General features: G+C 37.3%; 7 protein-coding genes, 2 long non-coding RNA genes and 1 other non-coding gene across 13 annotated transcripts; 3 read left to right on the top strand and 7 right to left on the bottom strand.

The window, feature by feature from the left end:
* Positions 1 to 166: 166 nt before the first annotated feature.
* Positions 167 to 2,262, bottom strand: LOC104734986 (uncharacterized). Its single transcript, XM_010454689.3, has 5 exons — positions 1,546 to 2,262; positions 1,398 to 1,458; positions 999 to 1,103; positions 492 to 843; positions 167 to 361 (listed from the first exon to the last, which is right to left on the bottom strand). Exons 1-5 carry the CDS (start codon positions 1,684 to 1,686, stop codon positions 340 to 342), a joined length of 681 nt encoding a protein of 226 aa, XP_010452991.1. The 5' UTR covers positions 1,687 to 2,262; the 3' UTR covers positions 167 to 339.
* LOC104734969 (putative cyclic nucleotide-gated ion channel 5) lies at positions 1,887 to 6,144 on the bottom strand. 2 transcript variants are annotated; one of them, XM_087471177.1, is made up of 9 exons: positions 5,789 to 6,144; positions 5,541 to 5,586; positions 5,287 to 5,432; positions 4,552 to 5,134; positions 4,216 to 4,428; positions 3,496 to 3,806; positions 3,241 to 3,352; positions 2,857 to 3,093; positions 1,887 to 2,709 (listed from the first exon to the last, which is right to left on the bottom strand). In XM_087471177.1, exons 3-9 carry the CDS (start codon positions 5,313 to 5,315, stop codon positions 2,035 to 2,037), a joined length of 2,160 nt encoding a protein of 719 aa, XP_087327303.1. In that variant the 5' UTR covers positions 5,316 to 5,432; positions 5,541 to 5,586; positions 5,789 to 6,144; the 3' UTR covers positions 1,887 to 2,034. The 2 variants fall into 2 exon arrangements, with proteins under 2 accessions (XP_087327303.1, XP_087327296.1); XM_087471170.1 differs by having other exon boundaries at positions 5,541 to 5,682; positions 5,789 to 5,988.
* Positions 6,145 to 6,276: 132 nt separating this feature from the next.
* Positions 6,277 to 7,647, bottom strand: LOC147949248 (uncharacterized). 2 transcript variants are annotated; one of them, XR_015574427.1, is made up of 2 exons: positions 7,056 to 7,647; positions 6,277 to 6,720 (listed from the first exon to the last, which is right to left on the bottom strand). It is a non-coding gene; the product is annotated as an uncharacterized LOC147949248 (long non-coding RNA). The 2 variants fall into 2 exon arrangements; XR_015574428.1 differs by having other exon boundaries at positions 6,897 to 7,509.
* Positions 7,648 to 10,102: 2,455 nt separating this feature from the next.
* Positions 10,103 to 11,347, top strand: LOC147949247 (uncharacterized). Its single transcript, XR_015574426.1, has 3 exons — positions 10,103 to 10,241; positions 10,395 to 10,550; positions 11,015 to 11,347. It is a non-coding gene; the product is annotated as an uncharacterized LOC147949247 (long non-coding RNA).
* A 555-nt stretch (positions 11,348 to 11,902) lies between these two features.
* Positions 11,903 to 13,976, bottom strand: LOC104734954 (APO protein 2, chloroplastic-like). Its single transcript, XM_010454653.3, has 4 exons — positions 13,834 to 13,976; positions 13,608 to 13,729; positions 13,057 to 13,409; positions 11,903 to 12,959 (listed from the first exon to the last, which is right to left on the bottom strand). The coding sequence occupies exons 1-4, from the start codon at positions 13,859 to 13,861 to the stop codon at positions 12,128 to 12,130; spliced, it is 1,335 nt and encodes a 444-aa protein (XP_010452955.1). The 5' UTR covers positions 13,862 to 13,976; the 3' UTR covers positions 11,903 to 12,127.
* A 147-nt stretch (positions 13,977 to 14,123) lies between these two features.
* Positions 14,124 to 15,021, bottom strand: LOC104734942 (early nodulin-like protein 10). The gene is made up of 2 exons (XM_010454643.3): positions 14,721 to 15,021; positions 14,124 to 14,635 (listed from the first exon to the last, which is right to left on the bottom strand). Exons 1-2 carry the CDS (start codon positions 14,899 to 14,901, stop codon positions 14,247 to 14,249), a joined length of 570 nt encoding a protein of 189 aa, XP_010452945.1. The 5' UTR covers positions 14,902 to 15,021; the 3' UTR covers positions 14,124 to 14,246.
* A 561-nt stretch (positions 15,022 to 15,582) lies between these two features.
* On the top strand, positions 15,583 to 17,558 carry LOC104734932 (uncharacterized). The gene is made up of 4 exons (XM_010454633.3): positions 15,583 to 16,295; positions 16,730 to 16,800; positions 16,880 to 17,117; positions 17,204 to 17,558. Exons 1-4 carry the CDS (start codon positions 16,188 to 16,190, stop codon positions 17,414 to 17,416), a joined length of 630 nt encoding a protein of 209 aa, XP_010452935.1. The 5' UTR covers positions 15,583 to 16,187; the 3' UTR covers positions 17,417 to 17,558.
* Positions 17,559 to 17,680: 122 nt separating this feature from the next.
* LOC104734923 (F-box protein SKIP1) lies at positions 17,681 to 19,007 on the top strand. The gene is made up of 2 exons (XM_010454611.2): positions 17,681 to 18,117; positions 18,227 to 19,007. Exons 1-2 carry the CDS (start codon positions 17,783 to 17,785, stop codon positions 18,804 to 18,806), a joined length of 915 nt encoding a protein of 304 aa, XP_010452913.2. The 5' UTR covers positions 17,681 to 17,782; the 3' UTR covers positions 18,807 to 19,007.
* LOC104734908 (protein MULTIPOLAR SPINDLE 1) lies at positions 18,974 to 22,218 on the bottom strand. Of its 2 annotated transcripts, XM_087471144.1 has the most exons (11): positions 21,954 to 22,218; positions 21,672 to 21,729; positions 21,436 to 21,582; positions 21,291 to 21,347; positions 21,040 to 21,119; positions 20,906 to 20,954; positions 20,671 to 20,784; positions 20,386 to 20,578; positions 20,227 to 20,297; positions 19,772 to 19,976; positions 18,974 to 19,300 (listed from the first exon to the last, which is right to left on the bottom strand). In XM_087471144.1, exons 1-10 carry the CDS (start codon positions 22,110 to 22,112, stop codon positions 19,783 to 19,785), a joined length of 1,122 nt encoding a protein of 373 aa, XP_087327270.1. In that variant the 5' UTR covers positions 22,113 to 22,218; the 3' UTR covers positions 18,974 to 19,300; positions 19,772 to 19,782. The 2 variants fall into 2 exon arrangements, 1 of the variants encoding a protein (XP_087327270.1); XR_015570577.1 differs by lacking the exon at positions 20,906 to 20,954 and having other exon boundaries at positions 21,011 to 21,119; positions 21,954 to 22,192.
* On the bottom strand, positions 20,110 to 20,181 carry TRNAM-CAU (transfer RNA methionine (anticodon CAU)). The gene has a single exon. It is a non-coding gene; the product is annotated as a tRNA-Met (tRNA).
* Positions 22,219 to 22,232: the final 14 nt, after the last annotated feature.

Raw genomic sequence — 22,232 nt, 5'->3', positions numbered from 1 at the left:
AACATATTAAAACTTCCAAATTCTCACCTGAATTGCATAAATAAAATAAATATTCATGAGACCGTGCTACATGAATAGCATGACGTTAACATTACCACCACCGCACCCACCTATTCTTAGTGCGTTGATCATCAACTACCTAATTTTGTCAAGGGTACCAATGAAATGGGTAAAAAAACTCAATGATTGGAATTTCAATTATCCTTTGTTTAATCCACCTAAACCATTGTTAAGAATTAGATGAGGAAGGAAGCCTCTTAATTGTACAGACCAAATACTATTTTAGTTGGGTTCCTTTCACCATATCCAGATCTCCAAACGATAATCCAAGAAAGGAGCTCATACCAATCGGAAATGACACCTGCAATGGAGGAAAATCATATGGGAAAATGTTAACTATATATATCAATTCATACGAGATTAGGTTCTTCCTTCTTTGTGAATAGATCAACTATTGAAATGTATTAGCATTAAGCAGTATCAGTATGTACCCCAATAGACCTCTGCCTTGCCATATCCTTGGTGTGACAGATAAATCAACTTTTGCACCTTGCCTCAAAACTTGAACAGAAACTGCTTGTCCCTGGTTAGACTGAGCTTCAGCAGCAAGCCTTTGCAACAGGCTGTCACCACCCTCCACGTTGCCAAATTTCACAAGCTGATCTCCAAGCTGTAATCCATCCTCTGCTGCTGGAGATGACTCGGTTATCTCATCAACCATGGCAAAGGGAATACTAGTAACCACATCCACATCCATGGGACGGGAAGTAACACTGAAGCCAGATGTCTGCATGGAGGCAGATAAGGAAGTCACTGCGCCTGACAAGCTTGTTTCCTCTGAACCTGCATCATTTCCTACTCATAAGCTTTGTACCAATGTCAAATGGTATTAAAATATAAATGAACCTCTAACAGTGCCATAGGACCAGATTAGAAAAGATGATTAAGGAAACCAAAGATTTCAAGCTGTAAGTTTGAAGCTTCCTTTTAAGTCAAACCTGAATCTTTTGTGGATGAAGCTCTAGCTGTAGGCCTCACTGAATGAAGAATTTGAATGTTCACATTTATCTTTTCCGTTATCTCGCTGTGCTCACTCTTTAACTCTGTGTGAGTGCAGAAACTATATCAGAGAAATAAACCAACTCAAAGCACAAGGAGCAGTGCAGCAAAACTTAACAATTGGTTCGCTATACAAGCTACACATCCATTCTAATAATACAAAATCAAGCTTGATTCCTTCCAATCTCATCTCTAGCTCACAAAACTATAAAAACACCTCAGTACGATTTTGCTATGTTTCCTAAGAGTTCTCTAAGTTCAGCCCTGCCTTGGACTCGTAATCTCGCCCTAACTATGGACTAATTCAACATAAGACAAAAACAGAAAAGAGAAATCACCAGCAAGACGACGACGGTCAGCTCTCACCATCGGAATGTCAATATCTTCCCGCGGGAATCCCTGTCATAAACAAACGAATCAACGGAGCAAAACAACAAAACGTCTCAGTTAAGACTACAAAAGAAGAGTGTGAGGCAGATACAGTACCTCAGAGTCGATGAGGTTGCCGGAGAGACCAGGACCGCCGGGATTGCAGAGACGTTGGACAATAGAGTTCATCTCCGTCTCCATCGCTGCTCTCTTGTCCATTAGAGCCATCGTCTCCGCTTTCAGATTCGCTCCAACCATCTTCTCTTCTCTTCTCCTCTCGCGTCTTCTTCTCCAAGTCCGATCGATCTTTCACTGAAACCGCAGCTTTGTTAGTTTGGAAACGGAGCATGTCGCCGTGATTGTATTATGGGCTTAACTACGAAAAGCCCAATTAGCCCATTCTTTAAGCGGCTTAAGATCCTAGCTGTCTATTTATATCATCCAACGGCCATGCCAGCTTTTGTTTCTTCTACACTTTTCATATATACTACAGAGTTACAAGACAGTACAAGCAGAGCTCTAAAGCCAATGCAATATTTTGTTTACAACAATGGTATTGTGGTTCGTATAGATTATAAAATAGCAATGTTACAAGCGGCTCAATCATCAATCATCAGTGAAATCAGGCTCGGGAGGCTTCTGCAGCTTGACTAAATCCCTAATCTTTGTGTTCCGGTTCCTGTGAATGGTGCGAAGTGCATTAGCAGTAAACTTACTGACAAGAAATGCAGCTCCGATGGAGTACGAAGAGCCGCTGGTTGAGCTGGACATGGTCTCGGCCTCGGCTTCTGCCTCGGCTGCTTCCATCTTCTTCCTCTTGCAGTATCGGCGCCAGGCAGCCTGGATGAAGCAAGCAGCCCAAGTCCTCCATTGGTGAGAGTAAAACCTGAATGTGTGCTGCACTTGCCTGCTGTGTAGGCGCCTGAACTGGCTTGCGACAAACTTCAGCTCCTCTGAGGTCAGTGCAAACGCCTCTACTTCTGTTAGAGCTTTCACGGTTCTCGTTGAAGACGGGAGATTTATACCTGACTTCGGATCCAATGCCCATGTCAGAAGCTCTTCACCGCAGAATTCTCCTTCTTTCAGGAGACTGCGGTTGAAGAAACCGCTTCTGCCTCCATCTGTTGTCACACTCTCGAGGCGACCACGTATTATGAATAGCATCTCGTCTACAGGGTCTCCTTCCCGCACTAGGTAGGTACTCTCTGTGAACAAGCATGGTTTCAGCCGCATACAGATCGCATCCAGCAGCTTGTCATCCATGCTCTCAAACAATGGAACCTAATATTATGGTAAAATGTCAGTATTACTAGGCATGTCCAAAAGAAACTGTATCATGAACAAAGCTAGGTTGTCGATGGTCAAGAGCTAGTTATAGTTATGAGCCGACTGTTATAAGCTTATATAAGGAACAGGGGGAGATCTTACCCTGCGCACTAAAGCCAGACAAAGATGCCGCTTGATATCTCTCCGGAGATCCTTGGGGAGATTCTGAACGAGATACTCTTCATCTACACCACGTGTCTCCAACCATTTATACTGGTCATAGCGCCTCACACGCTCCCTGAGATCTTGTGGTAACATTCTGTGATGCATCCATTGTTCTGAATCACGCCTCTTTACTCTCATTTCTTCGAGCCGGATGGTAAGAGATTGGAGATATGTCTGTCCCAAGATTGAAAAATGTTGTTAGATAGCCCTTATATCCAGAGGAAACAAATTATGCATGATGCTTCCACTGAAAGAGCTACCAAGAAATTTCAATTGATCACGAAAGTAGTTAAGGTTGCTGGTTGCACCATAAATACTCACCTGCATGTTTCCGATGAGAAGAGCAAAGAGGATCAACCCAGAAATGGCAAGAGATATGGAAAATATAATCTCCATTGGGTATGTACTGGTTTCAAGCCCTTGTCCAAGTGTACTGTGGTGCAACAATGAAAAGTACTATATGAATATCTGAAACTCATAGACGCATAACTTTGAGAAAACATGAGATCGTAGCATTAGTGTTTTTCTTTACTTTTGACTGATTTGTTACAGAACAAAAGGAATTAACATGGTTACCTCAAGTTCTGAAGTCCCCACCACAAACAGTAACAATATTTCACGATGAAGTCTTGAGACGAGACAATTCCAGACGATAAAGCCTGTGTATAAATCCCAAAGTCAAATGGAGGATTATTATCATCGAGGTCAGCTCGGCAGTAGGACTGAAGAACAGATTCCTTGGTTCTGTTCCAAACAGCATAGCCGTCCATGTTTTGATTGCCACAGTACAAGAAATCCGTGCTGTAATTCCCTGCATCATTACAGGCCTCCTGCCAGCAAGTGTCGTTACGTTCTACGGCTAAAAGGTACCAAAATGCTCCAACTATCTGCAAGATAGGAAACAGTGGCTCAATCAAAATAGCACTTAACCAAGTCATTGAACAGTACATAAGCAAAACAAACTCAATAAGCTAATACTATCAAGAGTTGGTCGTCATAAATTTTTTGACATATGAGATCCCATGAAACATCAACTAAAGATAAAAGGAAAGGTTGCATAGAACATCACAATTCACATGTAAGCAGAAACGGCTTAACCAGAAAGCTCAATAAGTTCCTTTACATGTCTTGTGAGACTAAGTATTTGAACATAAGTTCACAACAATGAAACAGAAATGAAATTATTTCCTGGTTTTGCACTTTTAGCGCCACTGGCACATAACTCACGGTATAATGGGCAAGTATTGATAAAAAAAAAGCAATGTAAATTATAAAGAGAGAAAGCTATATACTCACATGACTTGCAAGCATATATAAAAGCAGATAATAAGCAGCACCAGCCCAAGCAGTTTCAGCAAAGACACCTGCAGTCCTTTTCAATTCTGATGTCAAGGGTAAGACGCGTAGGAATCGCGGTATATACTGAACCAAAACAATGAAAAGCAAGGCCTGCTTTGTAGCCAATACATCCGACCCATTTGAACTTTGCAAGAACCTCCAAACTACAATCTGCACATACACAAAACTGAATACTGTAAATCAAGAACTAGCAAGGCTCTTAACAGAGATGTTTGATCACATGTTTTCCACCACACAAAGTACTGTAAAGATCCTAAGCTTATATTCATTAACCTGAGGGGCAGGAAGTACTGAGAGGAAGTCAATAATAAACCAACGTTGTAAATATCTCTTTGCTATCTGTGCAGGATCAATCACAAGTTCACCTCGACCAAAGACCCGTGATGACGGTGCAATATAAGCAGTCCTGAGCTGGAGAGCCATGTGAGCGAGATAAAACACATCGATAAAAGTCCGCAATGTGCTTGCTGTGATAGCCAGTTTTCTGTCAATCCCCAGGCACATGGACTCACCATCAATCACAGGGAGATAGAAGAAAAAAGGATCCACAAACACTGAGAGAATACATGACGCAACAAATAATTTGTTGCAATACAAAAGGATTTTATCCTGAGGATCAAATATCTTCTTTTCAGATACTTTAAGGTCTTCAGGGAACACTGCTCGATAAACACCGAAACCAAGTGAACGGCCAATCGACTTAAGCCCTTTGGAACCCTTTTGGATACCTTTCTTGAAGGATCTTGATGTGTCATTGCTTCCATGGATAGGATGAAGTTGTCCACTGAAATTGGAAACATAGTTCTGTTGGAAGGCTACAGATGATGATGGTAACCTAGAGTCCAAATCATCCACCCTATAAAGTATGAACAAACACAACTTTCAGATTATTGTGCACCAACAAGCAAACAATTAGGAGTCATGCAATAGTTCAAACAAAATGTTCACTTGAGTGCTTCAATGCAAATCAATATTTTGAATGTCAAGTCTCTCTATTTATGCACTAACCTCACAAAATTGTCTCGTTTGCCTGCCATGGTAGGTAATAAGGAACTAGAACTCAAGATTCTTCAACGAATAATAAGCCCACAATCACTTGCTCAAATCGATGAAGAAAGAACACAGCTTTACAGAGACTCTAATCATTAAGCAAGCTGCATCATCCCAAATTAAGAACTCATAACCAAGTGAAGTTGTAAAATTAAAGGTATGTTCTTTTGGGGCATAAGTGGTGAAATTATGCTAAATGAAGGTATACTTACTCTGACCAGTATGATCCACAAGTGAAGCAACATCAACTCAACTCAACTGGATTTTTTTTAAAAAGGAAACAAATTGATGAAAGATGGTCACTGATACATAGTAACAAATTAAGAGAGGTAGAGCTGGAAGCCTGGAACCAATCTTAAAAGGAGAAAATGAATCTCAGAACAAAATTAGAAACAGAACAGAAGCGAATCGAAGTGAAGTTGCAGAAGCACGACAAAGAGACAAAAGACAGAGGCTTTACATGACTAGCTAGACGATCCCAAGGGTCCCGTTGATGAGGATAACGCTTTTACAATAAGAGGAACACACAACTACGAGCTAGAAATGATAGAAAGTGGGTATTAAAAGCGACCAGAGCATACAAGTAGTATCGACTTTACCAAAAGCAAACAAAAAAAAACGCAATGAAGAAGGAAACGAGTATAATATCCTATTTTTATCAAGAGCAGCTCTCTCTATTAAATTACTCAAAATTAAACTCATCATATATTTAGTATTAAACTAATTAAAACTAGTGACAACTTGTTCTAGACTCATCAAGCAAGAAACTCAATGTCCAAATGAACAAAAAAAAATTCTTATTTTTTTACAGAAAATACCTCAAGTCTGTTCTAGATTTGTTTAAATAATTGTTTTGTCATTTTAGATTATTAATAATTAATAATTGTTTAGAAATTAATATTTAAATGATTGAGCAATCTTCTTGGAAATTTTCTAGTGGAAAGGATGTTTTTGAGTAAGTTTTAAGTGAGTTACTTTAATTAGTTACAACCATATCATAAACAAAAGATACAAGAAAAAAAGAAAAAAAACAGTGTTTTTGTTAGCTTATGATCTGAATATTGTTCCCATTGTGATGATCTACAGCATTTGTCGCCTTCAGTCACAGGCACCTTCTTTGCAATAGACCTGGGGATGTCAAGATCATCTTGAGCACATCTTTGTTGAGGATGAGATAACAACATTGACATGGGCTTGAAAACAGACCGTGCAAGCCCTTGACCACTCTCAAAGATGTAACATTTATACTCTGAAACATGTTCTACAGCATCGACGAGAGAGTCATACACATCTCGAGAATTATCAGGACTTGGCTTGTCATGCAGATACATAACATCCAATGTGAAGAGCTTCTGGTTTAAGGGCCAACCATGTGTTGGTCTCATTAATGACCTGCAGAAGACCGTAATAGAGTCAGTAAAATAAAAGACCTCAAACGTTCAAATCAAATGAAAACGGACAGCAGAACAACATTCACTAGTGGAGCTAGCATTTGAAAGAAAAGAAGCAAGGCAGCTTTTGAAAGAAACAAGTCTCTAATAACAAAGTGGCAATGACAGAAGAGAGACCTCTGCAGCAGTGGGTCGGTCATTCACAATGTGTTTCCCATCAGATTTAAACACAGGATTGAATGCCACACAAGTTACTGTCACAAAGGAAGAGAGAACATGCGTACGAAGACATACCAAAAACAGCATTAAAGAAGGCAGATGAAGAAAGAAACTCACCAAAGCTCTTAAGGAGAGCATTTGAGGTCCATACTAGGCAAGGATCTTGTCAATTGACAGAGCTGGTTCATGAGAACCACGTAGATCTTATCTTTAGACTTAGATCTTTTCATTTCAAATTCTCCACTTCTCTTTAGAAACAGAGATTAAGAAACCAATCCATAAGCAGAGGGAAGCACACCAACAGAAGTCGTTTATGGATTGGTTTCTTAGACTAAACAAACGAACATGGCCAATATTAAGTTTTCATTAAAATTTAAAAGAAGTAATTTGATTGGTATGACCCACGGTTTCATTTTATTTGGCGAAAATTTTATGGGTGACATGGAAAGAAGTAAGTTTCCAATCTGAATCAAAAGTGCAAGCAAGGAGAAGAATTTAGATGCGAACAGGAAAGAAGAGAAGAAGTCAAGTGGATCTAATGTTGGAGAAGAGAGAATTTGAATTCTTGGACAAAGTGCCCGAGAGCGTTTTCTCTCTCATCGCTTCTCTAGGACTATGAATAGTAGTATCTTTTAATATTATGGAGTTCGTTCGAGTCTGAGACGGAAGCAAGAAATAAACTTTACTGGAGGAAGAATCTGATTGGAGCAAGAAATAAACTTTACCAGAGATACTTATCAACATCATCTCAAGGCTCACAGTTCAGGAGCTATGGACAGGACCCATTTTTGGATTAGAAAAAAATCACATGACCCCGACAAAAAGGAATCAGACAGTCTAAAGAGACACGCACGAATCAAACTGTTTTGTTTCTTTTTGGGTTCGATCACGTGTGATGACGACGCAGCGTGCGTGGGTGAAAAAACTAAAGCCGGTTTGTGAACGGTTCAATTGAATTTTAACGCTGATAAAACAATTAAACTCCCAGTTCAATTCACCATTATACCCCTCAAGATCTATACGTTTACTATTTATTTCGCTGATAACCTAAGTTTAATTTCGGGTATTTTAATAAAGTACCGTTGCCCCCTTTATGACCGTTATAAATGAGAAAAAGAACTAAACCAAAATAATAATAATAATAATAATAAAAAACACAGCTATCGTCGCTTCTTTCCTCCTTCCGTAAAAGTCAACCAAGTTTCAAGATTCAACATTTATTCTCAAATAGATTTCTTCTCAAAGAGATGACGATGATGGAAGACTTGTCTGGGTGCATTAGGTCACGAATTCTTGGTTGTCTCCCCACTCAAAAAGTCATTCTTGCTTCACAAATTTCTTCCCCCTGACGTAATCTGTGGAAAAATTGTCAGAGCTTGAACTTCGATTACCAAAACCACGTGAATGTTACAATATTTTGGTAACATTTATATATAAGTAGATTTTACATCTTTAAGTGACGAGAAAGTAGATATGCTAAAGATAATGACTGAATTAATTAGTTAATTTATTTGTTGAAATAGAAAACTATTTTCTTAAATATTGTTGATTAGGTGTGGATTTCGTACACTTCATATATATAGATATACTAGATTAAGACCCTTGCTAGAGCATGTGTTGACATTCATTTTATTTATATTGTAAATTTTATAAAAAAATATAATTTATGTGATTAATTTTTTAAAAAAATGAATAAAACATTATGCAATAAAATCATATGCTAAATATGATGGTTTTAAAAAAGAACCTATTTTGTAAGTTTTATATTATTAATGATTCTAGATAAGTACCTCTGCTATAATACTGGTTAAATTTTATTTTACATAAAATTTTATATATTTTCTATTTTAAAATAAAATTTTAATATGTTGTATTAGTTTATGTATGTGAAGTTATTTCAACAATGTATATTCTACAATTCATGACTTGAATGTCATTATCAAACATAATTTTATAAATTTAGTTTTTAAAAAGCGAGTTATTATATTATGGGTAATTTAATATATTGTTATACTTTTTGTTTCAATATACTTGGTTTCTTGAAATTCTTTCATATTATAGTGACATATTATTGACATTGCTATAACAAATCAATTTAGAGTGTTTATAATTTCTAACTTTTATATCAAGTTTCAATATTTTAAAAATATTTCAAAATAAATTATTTAAAGTTTATTATATTATATAGAATTATAAAATTCAAAAAAAAATATGAAATTGAATTTAAATATTCAAAATTTGACCTGTTACTTAGTAAATTTTTTAATTCAATAGATATTATTTTTAAAAAATAATATTACTAAAGCTTGAATATTTTATAGATTGAATAATTTATATTAGTTTTTAAAAATTCAACTTATGGTATATCCGGAAATAAAACTATTTTTTAATTATAATAAATAATATGATAATTTATTTGTTTCACAAAATAGACTCATATATAAAAATGAGAGGTGAAGTATAATGATAATTAACAAATTAATATGTTAAGTTAGATATCAAAAGATTTTATTTGATGAATAATTTAATAAAAAAAATTAATATGGTAAGTTAGATGATATCAAATGATTCTTTAGAATATTTTTTAAAAAATTTTCGGAAACAACATGCTCTAGTAATAAAATCTTCCAAAAGTAAATTAAGGCTATACCCACTATTTAACTTGTAACCAATTATTCTATCAATTAATTTATAACCTATTTGTAACTAACTTATTAAAATTATATAGTTTACAAAACAATGTTGTGCACGTACTTCCGTTTTATCATAAAGGGAATATTTATACTTATTATTTTAAATGCAACAGTTCGAAAGTCTAATCATCAAAGTCAATTTTTTTATTTATGTTATAAGAGAAAAGCTGTCAATTTCCCCTAACTTAATTTTTTGCACTTATATGATTTTTTGTCTATAACTATATAATTGACTTAAAAAATTGAATATCCACATCAGCTATTTCTAAATACATTTTCTAACTGCAACGTGGCATAAGCATATGACTTATTGACTTATAACTCTGTTTACATTTTGTAAACTTGCTTAGTGTTTTATCATTGATTGACTTGTATAATTTGTGATTTGTGAGGATTATAAATTATTTTTGCGACAGTCAAACAAGGACATCCATGATTTTCACCAAGGTTAGTTTCCCCTTCATTTGCTTTGTTTAACCAGTTCTTTGTCTTTTTCTTTTTATAGTTTGTTTTTGGAATAAACGACCAGCCAGACCTTGCTCCTGCATCTCTGCTGTGAATCATTCAAGTTATGTGACATCAACGCTAACTGTGTTGGAAATCTACAAAGGTAATTAAAATAATATTTTGTCTAGAAGAGAGTTTATAAGGTTATAACCTTAAGTACATAGTAAACCAGTTTTTACATCTTAAAGATTGATTATGCCTAAAAACATGTTATTCATATAATTAACTTACTATCTGCTTGAATGTACTGCATCAGTCTAAAATTCAAGTCAACTCAAAGAAATTGGCTGAAACAGAGGGTGTTAGTTCTATAAATGGAAGTATCGAATTTTACAAACGGCCATACGAAAAACAAAGGGAAGCAACTAAGATCAAGTTCTGTGATGCGCCAAGCTTCTAGCTGATCTCACTGGTAGGCGATTCATCATCTCTTACTATGTTTGAACTTTTGTTTCCTGAATGGAGAGGCCTAATATTATAAGCATGTAGAAGATCAGTTTGTAGTCGAAGAATCGTAGTTACTCTTAACATTGACCAAATGACTTCTTGATTGCATTCGTTTTTGTAAGTAATCTCAAAACAAGATAGATAATGCTCTTAAAGAGCTTATTGAAAGAGAAATCTAAAACTGAAAATATAATAGCTCATTGGAGCTTTATTCAAATGTAAAGAACAAAGAGAGGGAGAAGCTTTAGGTTGCCTTCAAGAACAAAATGTATTTTGATTGAACTTCATACAATGATTAAGGTCTATTACATTGTTCAACAATATGTTTTCTGTTCGAATTAGCACTGAATACATAATTGAATTACCTAGCTTTGAATTGTTGAATTGAGTGTTAGTTTTTTCAAAGAGACTTTTTATTTGAATGGTTAGGTTAAGGTATGGTGACGTGCTCTTCTATTCTGATGTGTAAAGATGGAATCCGCAAATGAAGAATTGGATCATGAGTTTGAGGCATGAAAGGAGAAAACTATGTTCGTAAATTATAGTTGGCAAGAAGAGGGTACTAGCTGGATCTTGATTTTTTTTTTGGTTTAATCCCAACTATGAGAGACCAATGAAAAGGGAGCACCACATAATATTGCAGATGCATTTCATTACCGAATCAAAGCAAATAGCCTCGTGAGATCAAGCTTCTGTCTCATTTTCACCTTGAGAATGTTAAATGTATGTTTGGTTTTCATTAATGATCTTGATAAAAATGAAGATGTGATCTCTTTTCTCTTATCGTTATCTCAATCCACAATATAAACGTTGAACCCTAACTGATAAGATCGGAGTTACAGTTCTCCTCTCTTATCACCATGAACAGAGACGCAACTCTGATCTAACTAACTCACACAATCTGATCACGCAGGATGATCTTTACTAAACACTCTCTCTTCTATTTATAGTGATCCTCATGATCTGATATTGCTAACTAACTTCTCATTCTCCTCCTTTCGGCTGCCAGCTCAGCATCAAGCTCCTCTTCAATCCTTAAGTCCCTAACCGCATGTGCCTCCTCATAGTATGTATCAGCTCCCACACATGCTTATCAGATCTCTTCTTTGACTACATTTTTTAAAAAACGAAGAACCATCCATTGATATGCTTCTTTTTTTTTTTTTAAATGGACACGGAAGCATAGCATATATGCAAACTAGGATTCCACCTAAAAAACGACGTTGTTTAATAAAGAAAAAAAGTCTGGAAAATTTTAAGCCTTTACATGTTTCGAATCTATGAACTTTTCGTAACAATCTATCAATACCCTTCCACTTGAACCATATTAACTTTTGTTACAATATTATTCAACGAATAAGATCACTTGCTCAAATTCGATGAAGCAAGAACATAGCTTAACAGACTCTAATTTTTAAGTAGCTATAAGTTATTACAATTTTTAGGTTACAAATTTGGAAAACATCATACTAAATTAAACCATGTATAAATAAGGCTATGGAGGATTTTGTACAAGAAGAATTATACAAATTCTTCTATATCTTAAACGACCATCTCGGCTTCTTTCACACTTGAAGGAATTCCAACCTCTAGTCTCATTGTAGCTCGATACTGCTCAGGTACAACGGCACCAGCCTGAGCGCATATCTCAACAACAGCAGGTGCTTGCCCGTAGAAGCTTCGTAGCTCCCGCTGCAATGGCGGCCCATTCACATCAGGAACATGCCAAACATATCTTGGTGGTATCAAGTCGTCAAGCACTGCAGACTGCCAACCATGCTGGCCATTACGCTGTTGGTGTTTGAATGCACCACAGTTCTGAGCCTTGTGTCCCGTTGGACCTACGTGAACCTCAGGACAGTACCCGCAGACCCTAACCCTGTACAATCTCATAAGCTTTTTGGCTCCTGCTCTCATTTCTTCCCAGGCCTGTAATGTTTCTTCGGCTAAGGAGACCATTTCTTCTTCACTAGAAGGTGGAGTGATCTCTGAGACAGGTAACTCAGTTAACAATGCCACTGGAGGAAGCTGAGGCTCGGGGTCAGGCAATTCAGTTTCATCTGCATCAACAAACTCGCTTTTGCCAATGCGGATAATTGGTTTTCTTCTCCTTTTTGTTGGGAACTCAGGGATTTCAACGCCGCCCTGAATGCAAAGCTCAACTACAGCAGGAACTCGGGGAATCGAGAACCTCTCATCATGACGGATGCGCTTGCCAAGACGGTCATAGAGGTGATAGGCTTCAAGTGGAACAATAACGTCCTCAATGACCGAGTTAGTCCATTCATGAAGACCTTTCCTTTGCGAAGCATTCGGACCTTTACAAGACTTAAAAGGATGCCCGTAAGGTCCAACATGGATCTCATTACACCACCTGACAAGACAAATCAAACAACATGAAAAAGGCCAATACTCAATCTGACAACAAATGAAACAAGAAGCAAGAAGAAGAAGGAAGAGAATTTACTTACCCGCAAGCATTAACACGAACAACTTTCATGAGCCGGTGGAGATTGTTGATCAATCTGATTCTTGCATTGTATACTTTATAAGCAAGAGGCACAAGGCTCTTGACAACCATACCATTTTTAGGAGGAGGTAGAGGTCTCTTAGGTTTGTCTTTGTTGTTCTTGACTCTCTCCCTCGCAGCTCGTCTCAGGTCCACAATTGGCACTGGAAAGGGTTTCTTCTCTCTCCTTGCGTACTGCTTAGGTAAGTCTTCATTCTGAGGACGATCATTTCTCACAACCAATGGAAGAACTCGACGCTCTTTACTAAGCACTACTCTGGAACTTAACTTAAGTCTGAACTCAACGATACTTCCCTGCACCAACATATCCGTATATAACAGTAAGTACATGACACTCTCTACATGAAATTGGAGTTCACAATCATCAACAGGTGAAAATAAAAACATAACTGTACACGAAGCAACAAAGTGTGGTCTTACTATAAGAACCAAAACCAGATACGAAGCAGAGTAAAACGAATTGGATGAAATTGACTAGTAAAGGAATCAGACCTGAAGAGAAGAAGAGAACCCAAATCTAGAAAAAGGGTTTGGATTGAGAAATTGACTCCTTGGTACGCTCTGAATAGCAGCCAAAGGTGCAATTCTAGGTGGAAACCCAGAGAGTGTACCAGCTGGGATAAAACATTGGGAACCAAAATTAATCACAATCTGACCATAAAGGATTGAAATTGAGCATTGAGGGTGGGTTACAAAACATATTGAAGAAGAAACTTACAGGAAACCGCGGAGTACGTTATCGACATCGTCGACAACTGCTGAATTAAACCATTGGTAAGGTTGGAAGATAAGGAAGAGTACGGACGGTGTCTCAGTCTCGGAGACGAAGCTTAAGCTTTAAAAATAATGGGCCTTTAATGGACTGAAATTCCTATTCGGCCCACTTTAATTAGAATTTGTTTCCAATTAGAGTTGTGTAACCGAACCGGGATTAAGAATAACCATTAAACCATTTCTAATTTTCTTTCCAATTTGGGATTATATGTATCTTGCTGCTGAACCAAACAATAATCAAATCAAATATTGTAGTATTAAACATGCATGACTCAGGGTACTTCACAAAAGAAAAAACAAAACCAAAATACAAATAAACCGGAACATACAAACCGAATTGGCTAAGAGGTAACAAGACTAAACCAAAAGGCCTAATGAGAGAAGAAGAAGAAGAAGAAGCAAGCTACATGCTCTGTTCAGGCTTCCCTTGTTTGTGATATGAGCGTTTGAAGGAGCAGTGACAACGCTGCTTTTGTTGTGATTTGGAGACAAGACGATGTCTACAGGAGCAGGAGCATCAACAACGCTTTTGCTGTGATTTGGAGACAAGACGACGACACGAAGCTTCTCACCTCTTTGGCAATGTCCTTCTTCCCCACTTATGAAGTAAAAAGGACCTGACCTCTTCAGCTCTATCTTCGTGTGACCATCTTTGTATCCTCTCATTGGCTCTGATCTGTCACATCTTTCGTAATCTTTTTCCTTCACTTGCAAGACTGAATCATTCTCCGCATTGTATTTCCATACTATTGAAAGACAAAAGAGTTTTATGAGAAACAAAACATATATAGCCACGTAGACCAAAAGTGAAATATCTCTCACTACACTTACAAAGAGTATCTCCAATTTTGAATCTTGTTCTCTCTGACCAGTGGTTTAGTGTTTCCTCTGTAGATTCAGGAACCTTCCAGCTCCAAGTGTTAGACTTGCCTCCCACCAGAATCTCTCTACCTTCAGACAACAAACTAAACAACAGAAGTAAACAACAACACATCATAAGCGAAGAAGACATTGTGTCCTAAAATAGCTAATACAACTAGTAATAGTATAACGATGTTTTTTGTGATTAATCTCGATTGTTAGTGTAATCATATGATGGGAATTTGCAAAACTATATAAATAGGAGATGTTCTTGGAACCAAACAAATCTCTTCCATGAATCGAAACGTGACCGACCATCATCAAAAACGAAGAACGTGAAAAAAAATGAAGAAGCTAAAGCGTTACAGAACAGAGCTGGTGTGTAAACTGTGACCAACAACCCTTTTCACTATTGCATCAGCTGATATGGTCATCGCTGCATTAAAAACACGCTACAATCATCGATATAAACGCAAAAAGTTATTGCCTTTAGGAAATTTAAAAGTTTTTTTTTATTTTTTCCTAGGGTGAAGCAGAGTAAATGGAATGCATGTGACTCAAGGGAGATGGGAATTTAATAGTAATAATATGGATTTTTTTTTATCTACAAGGAAAACTCAAGAAAAAACTAAAAAACTAAAAACACAGCACCAGTTTCCAGAAATCATGGCAGAGTTTTTTTCTGCAAAATACGTATATATTAGTGTAAATGTATGTACAAGACTACAATAGCTTAAAGGGGAATCTTTTTAAAAAAATTTCTCTTCCACCATCTGACTTTTTGATGACTAATAAATAATATTAAAAGTCTGAAACATATATTTCAACCTCCATTCTCATCGGTCTCTATTCAATGGACCCAGTTTTTTAGAATAAAGAGAGAGATAAACATAAGTAATATTTTTACAGACGACAATGGAACACAAGAAACAAAAGAGAGAGTGAGAGAGAGGTTTGTTTCTTCAAGATTTCTCCAACCAAAACCCATTAAATCAATAAATAAAGGAGGTGAAAGAAAAGGAAGTGGTTGCTTTTTAAAATTTTGTTCTTTTGACCACAAAATTTAAGTGCACAAGTCATTTCCCACACCTTACCCCTTTCCCTGCTGCATAAGTCTGCCTAGCTTCCATCTTCATCACTGCTGTCTCAACCCAACACACTCACCTCCAAAAAAAAGCAAATTTGCCTTTTTATTTTTAATTTTTTTCTTTTTCACAACAACAACAACAACAACAACATGATGTGTCCTTCTTTTCTGCTTCTTTGTCCTTCTCTGACTTCTCCTCTCAGATTGATATTAGACTACTACACGAAACCCAGAACCTTCCCCTCTCTCTCTCTCATCTCTCTTCTTCTCTCTTCTTTCTTCTGTTTCATTTTCTTGCTCTTCATCTCTCTCCTTTTGTGATTCTGTAATCACACACATCTTGTGTTCATATGATGAATCGAACTCACGGTCCCTCGAACCCTCCTAATCTTTTTGAAGATCCGAAGGTCAGGCTTAGACATCACAGTCTTATGCAAGACTATCAAGAATTGCATATGGTACGACCTCTCTCTCTCTCTCTCTCTCTCTCTCTCTCTCTCTCTCTCTATTAGATCAAGTTTCAGTTTTTGGGTCTGGTCTAGTTGTCTCTCTGGATCTGAGAATGTAATTTCATTTGCTCAAAGTTTGCTTTTTTCACCTTGATCTGGTCTCTCACACCTGCTCTAAAAATCCGGAAAAAGAGTGAGAGAGAGAGAGAGAGAGAGAGACTATAAAAAGTTTAATTGCTTCCTTAAAAACATAAAGCTTGTTACTTTTTAATGCAAATCTCTCTATTAGTCTTAAACTGATCGGAAGAGTGTTGTCTTAAGCATAGTATTAGGATGAATACCTTATTGTTCGTTTATGGTTTATGGTTTATGGTTCCTTTGATTCTGTGTTAGCTTTTCATTAACGTGAGTTGTTGTTTGCTATTTGTTGGATTACACTATAGGAAACCGAAGCTATGAGGAAAAGGTTACAGACAATACGAGAAAGAAAGGCAACATTAAAGGCCGAAGTCAGGTAAACATACTGACAATATAATATATCATTTAGTCTTTGATGTGTGTTTTATATCGTTCGTTTAACCTCTTTTTATCAGATTTCTACGACGGAGATACAGACATTTGAGACAAGACCAGACACAAGATATCAAGAAAGTCAGAGGAAGATCAAATGGTGGGAAAAAGATCAGAGTAGAAGTGTCTCCTAACAAGAGAAGTGAAGTGGAAACTAAGCATGTTTCGCTTCCTGACTTAAACCACTCGGGAAGGGATCACGATGAAACCAATACCAGTCTTCAAAGAAAAGTTCCATTATTTGATCTTAACCAGATCTCCGTAAGCACATCTTTCACAAAGAAACCAAACATGTCTTTACTCTTTTGCAAACCCGTTTGACCTACTCTTGTAAATTGTTTTAATAGGGAGAAGAAGAGGAAGAAACAGAGGCAGTGGACAAGGACAACAATCAAGAGAAGATGAGAGTGGAAGAAAACAGTTCATGTATGAGAGTGAGTACTTCTAACATTGAGATGCAGCAACAGCAACAGAAGCTATCGTCTTGCAGGAATGGTGGAAACGGTTCAAATAAGAGGAAGATCACATGGCAAGATCCTGTTGCAGCTCTCAGAGTCTAAACAGATAAAGAACCTTTAGTTCTTCTTCAAGTATCTTGTAACATAGCTTTTTACATCAATTTTAGCTTATCTTGTCCGCCTTGAAAACACATCCAATTGTGACTTTGAAAACATGAAAAAAAAAAACCTTATCCCTTCTCAATTCTTGAGGTGTCTTATTCCAAAAAGTGACATTTGTATAATCGACATGTGTCAGTAACCGAAATCTATGGAAGCGATCCAAAAGTCAAGGAACAAAATCAACGGTCAGATCTATTGACACGTGTCTAAAGAGACACGTTTTGTGTAAAGTCATTACCGAACACATAAATAAAGAACTGATCTTTTTGAGTTTGAGTCTGAAACGGAAGCAAGAAAGAAACTTTAATGGAGGAAGACAGGTCTGAATCTGATTGGGGCGGATTGGCTCCAGAGATACTTATCAACATCATCTCGAGGCTTACAGTGCAGGAGCTATGGACGGGACCTATGTTCGTTCGAAAATCGTGGCTTACCGTTTGCAGAGATCCGTATCTCTGGTCTATCTTCGATCTGGAGCCATGGTTCGAGTCATATCCCGAGTCGGCTCACTTGTGGTCCCCTGAATTTGAGCAGAAGGTAGACTTAATGCTCCGATCAGTCGTTGATTGGAGCGACGGTGGTCTCACCGAGATCCGCGTACGCCATTGCAGTGACTACGCTCTCTCTTACGCAGCCGATAGGTAAAATAAAAACATCTTTCTCATCAAGATCATGATTGAGTTTTATGATTTACTCTGTTTTGATATTTTTTCTAAAGGATTCGAGTTTGAATTTGGACATTATCAATAGATGTCCAAATCTACAGGTTCTTGCCATTAGAAGCAGTCCTAACGTGACAGACGCATCTATGACGAAGATAGCGTTTCGGTGTAGGAGTCTTAAGGAACTCGATATCAGTTACTGTCACGAGATATCTCACGACAGTCTTGTGATGATTGGTAGAAACTGTCCTAACTTGAGGATCCTGAAACGCAATCTTATGGATTGGTCAGATTCTTCTAGACACAGTGGCTTTGTTCCTACAGAGTACGTAGACGCTTGTCCTCAAGATGGAGACACAGAAGCTGATGCGATTGGAAAACACATGATCAATCTAGAGCGGTTAGAGATTCAGTACTCTAGATTATCTGTCAAGGGTCTTGCTTCGATATGCGAGGGTTGTCCCAAGCTAGAGTACTTGGACTTGTCTGGGTGTGTGCATTTGTCAAGCCGTGACATTGCAAACAATGTGTCAAGGCTTAAGTGGCTTAAGGAGGTTAAGAAGCCAGATGTGTATGTGCCAAGGTCAGGGGATGTGGCTCAGACAGAGAGGTATGGACATTGGAGACTCTATGACGAGAGATTTGATATACAAGCCATGAGGTTCTGATTTTCATACACAACGTAATGTTTGTAATAAAGTATCCCATGGTTCTGACTTGGGTTGGTTGTTATATCTGTAACATAGCAGCTCTTTGGTTTGATAAACCTTGAAAAAAGACCATATGTAGAGCTCACGATATCAAGGATTAAAGTTGTACATATACACGCTATGTATAACTCAATTTATGTGAGTTTTTTTTATACGCAAGAGTTCTTGTTGACGTTGCAAAAGCGTGGTACTGTCTACAGTCTACGGTCTACTACAGCAATTCTTGTTGAGAAAGTAAAATAAAAGAAAACTACTTTTGACAGTAGAAGAAACCTAAAAAAGGAGAAAAAGCAGGAAAGAGGTGGCAAGGCAAGCAATCATGTGGAAGGAGCTTGACGAACTTGTTGCAGAAGCAGATCTGGTGGTGGTGGTGGTAGGTCTCCCGAATCTTGCCCTTTTCTTTATGAATACTCCAAGCTTCCTCGTCAAACCAGCTTCCTCATCGCCGTGACCTGAGCATGAAAGAAGGGAATGTGACGAGAGCATGACTAAAAGGATCAATAAGATGAGTAAACGTTTGATGTCACCCATCTCTGCTCTAAGATAAGATGAGGTTTTGGCCCTCTACTGTGGTTATAAAGAAGAGATATTTTATTAGCTGGACATAATTAAATGATATTTGGTGAGTTGATTGAGATATGAAATGATAAAGATAAACATTATAATGCTATGTGGAGCCAATTTTTTTGACTCCCTGGAGAACTAGGCGTCCAATAAATACAAAGCGATCATCAACCAAAGGTGAAAGCCGACATCTACCTAAGTCTTTACAGTACTCACAGTTTTTGGCTTTCTGCAATAATATGATTACCGAATCAACTATAATTACGATTAAGTAAAAGTCAAGCAACTTGCTTTCCAGATACCGTTGTTTGAAGAACTAAGGCTTCAAATTTAAAAGTTTTTACAGAGTAGATGCTAACCTAGAAAGGTGTCATTCTGGGTAGGCTAAGAGTTTGTCCAAAATGGCTGGCTCCACCTCCCGGAAAGATGTGATCTGACCAACTCGTTTAGCTAATTCCCCTGTGACTCTGTCCATGTAGAGAAGATACAATCCGTTTCTTTCTTCCAAAGCAGCTACTGCTTTCTTCGCATGGACTATTGATGCTATCCACTCCTCAAACATAACTGCGGATAAGACACAACCAATCTCAGCATCGTTTGTGATGTTGTTAATAATAAACTACTACAATTAGACCAAAAATAGCTTTCAAGGAGAGAAACTGTTGTCAAAAAGGAAAAGAGGAAAAAATAGCTTCTATATCAGAGCCAGGTTTCGATCCTGGGACCTGTGGGTTATGGGCCCACCACGCTTCCGCTGCGCCACTCTGATTTGTTGGTAAGGTATAATAAATGATATTTTTAATATTTAAGTTACCAGTTTCAAATGCTTCATTCTCCGCCCAAGGCAATAAATGATCACATATCAGGAACTCAATTAGCTGTATCCTGCGGTTCATCAGACAACATATAATCCAGATCATCATCCCCAAGTATCATAGAAACAAACTATCCCATTTGGACCTGAGATACTTACAGTATAAACATGCACTCATCCATCTCTGAGAATGATTCATCAAATGGGTCCATAAACAGCAAATTTTCAGCTAAAATGGATATTCTCTGAGAAATAGCAAATATTGCACGCTGTCCAATGTACTGTTCACTTCCCAGTTTACGGATCAAATGTTGGACATAAAACCCAACACTTGTTTCTAGTTGTTTCACCTCTACAACAGATGGTGGACACACAAAAAACAAATCTTAGAATTGATAGCTAGAAAGAAAAACACAGTTAGAATCATTATTAAACTGAAGTTACCATTTTCTTTTAAGGGAGTGCACATTCTTGTAATCAACTGTGTAATCATGGAGCTGATTAATTCTTCAACAGATTCTAAGTTCCTTCCCATCGATATCAGCTTCTTCAGTGAAGCTTGAGTATGCCAAAAAGAGCGTAGTATTTCATAAGTGAAAAAGCAGCCTTCTAATAAAAGGAATTGCATCTAAGGATTTAACTAATCTGTTTGCAACTTAGGAACTTTTACTAATGTTACCTAATATGAAATCTACAGCCTGATGTGACCAATTGCTGAAATTAGTTGCCTGCAGAATATAACAAGCAAGCTCAAAATTGGAAAGCATTCAAGAGTGAAAATTACCAGAAAAAGCTTAAGCAACAAGGCCTAACATTGGAGTCTGCTTCAGATAGTCCGAGGAGAAAGTCTATAGATATTCTTAAATGTTCTGCTTCCTCTTCATATTCCGGTTCTGCAGTCAAAATATCAACTCACATAAGCAAGTCCCAGAACATGAACAGTCTATTTTTTACTTCCTTCTCCCATATAGCACATCTAGGTCATATAATAGTAAGGTGTTGTAAAATGCATTAAGGAAATAATAAATGTGAGATAATGGAAAAAGGAAGATCCTAAACAAAACCTGAAGACCGCAATCTTTTAGATGATTGAGTTGATTTCTTTCTGTTCCTCATCCTCGCTAGAGATAAATGATAACACAAGCTCATAATAAGTTAAGTCCACAAACACCAAAAGGTAACAAAAGAGAATACAAAAATGTTCAATACCTAGTCTGAGAAATCTACGACGAAGAACATCGTTAAATCTGGCTTCAGAGGCTTCTCCAATCCTCATACCGCTGAATACTCCCAAGTTATCAAAGAAATAACACTTGCAAGAAGCATTCGCTGGGAATAAATCACGATGAAAAGCACCTAATTGACACGAAATGCATTTAGTAAAAGAGACCAGTCCCAGTTATAGAAACATCTTGCAGAGGCTTTTTCAAATTAAGAATCATTACTTTCAGCATCCTTGAGATCTTCATGAAGTTTGATAATCTCTTTCTTCCTCTCCTTAGCCTAATTTCAAAATCGAAAATCGAAAAATCTCAAAGCTCCGTTTCACAACCGAGAAGAAAAAACACAAATCATATGACCTAGATTTCTAAACCCCGAACATAAATCGAATTGTAACCCTAGAAATTCTAAGATGTAATGGTATCAGATTCCACTATATTATAGTTGCGAAGAGAAACGAGATGGTTTGAAACCCGAAATACAGAACAAATCGAGAAGTGATTCACCTTCTGTTTCCAGCGAAGAGCATCAGTTTCAGAGGGAACATCACAACGGGAAGTAGAAGATGATTGAAGATTCTGGATCTTCGATCGGAGTAGAGAAACAGCGATCGCTAGTCTCAGCGACTCTTCCTTCTCCGTCTGATTTGCTTCAGCTACGCTCATACTCTTTTTTTTTTTTTTTTTCAAAAATCAAAAATTAGACCCAAAAAAAAAAAATGTTTTAATTTTCGGACAATACTGAATTTTCTGTCCTGCGCGGGAGAGCTTCTGTGAATCCCACTT

The sequence above is a fragment of the Camelina sativa genome, chromosome 2 (assembly GCF_030686135.1).
Source record: "Camelina sativa cultivar CO46 ecotype springtype chromosome 2, ASM3068613v1".
NCBI classification, from domain to species: domain Eukaryota; kingdom Viridiplantae; phylum Streptophyta; class Magnoliopsida; order Brassicales; family Brassicaceae; genus Camelina; species Camelina sativa.
This window is presented reverse-complemented; position numbering and strand designations above follow the sequence as displayed.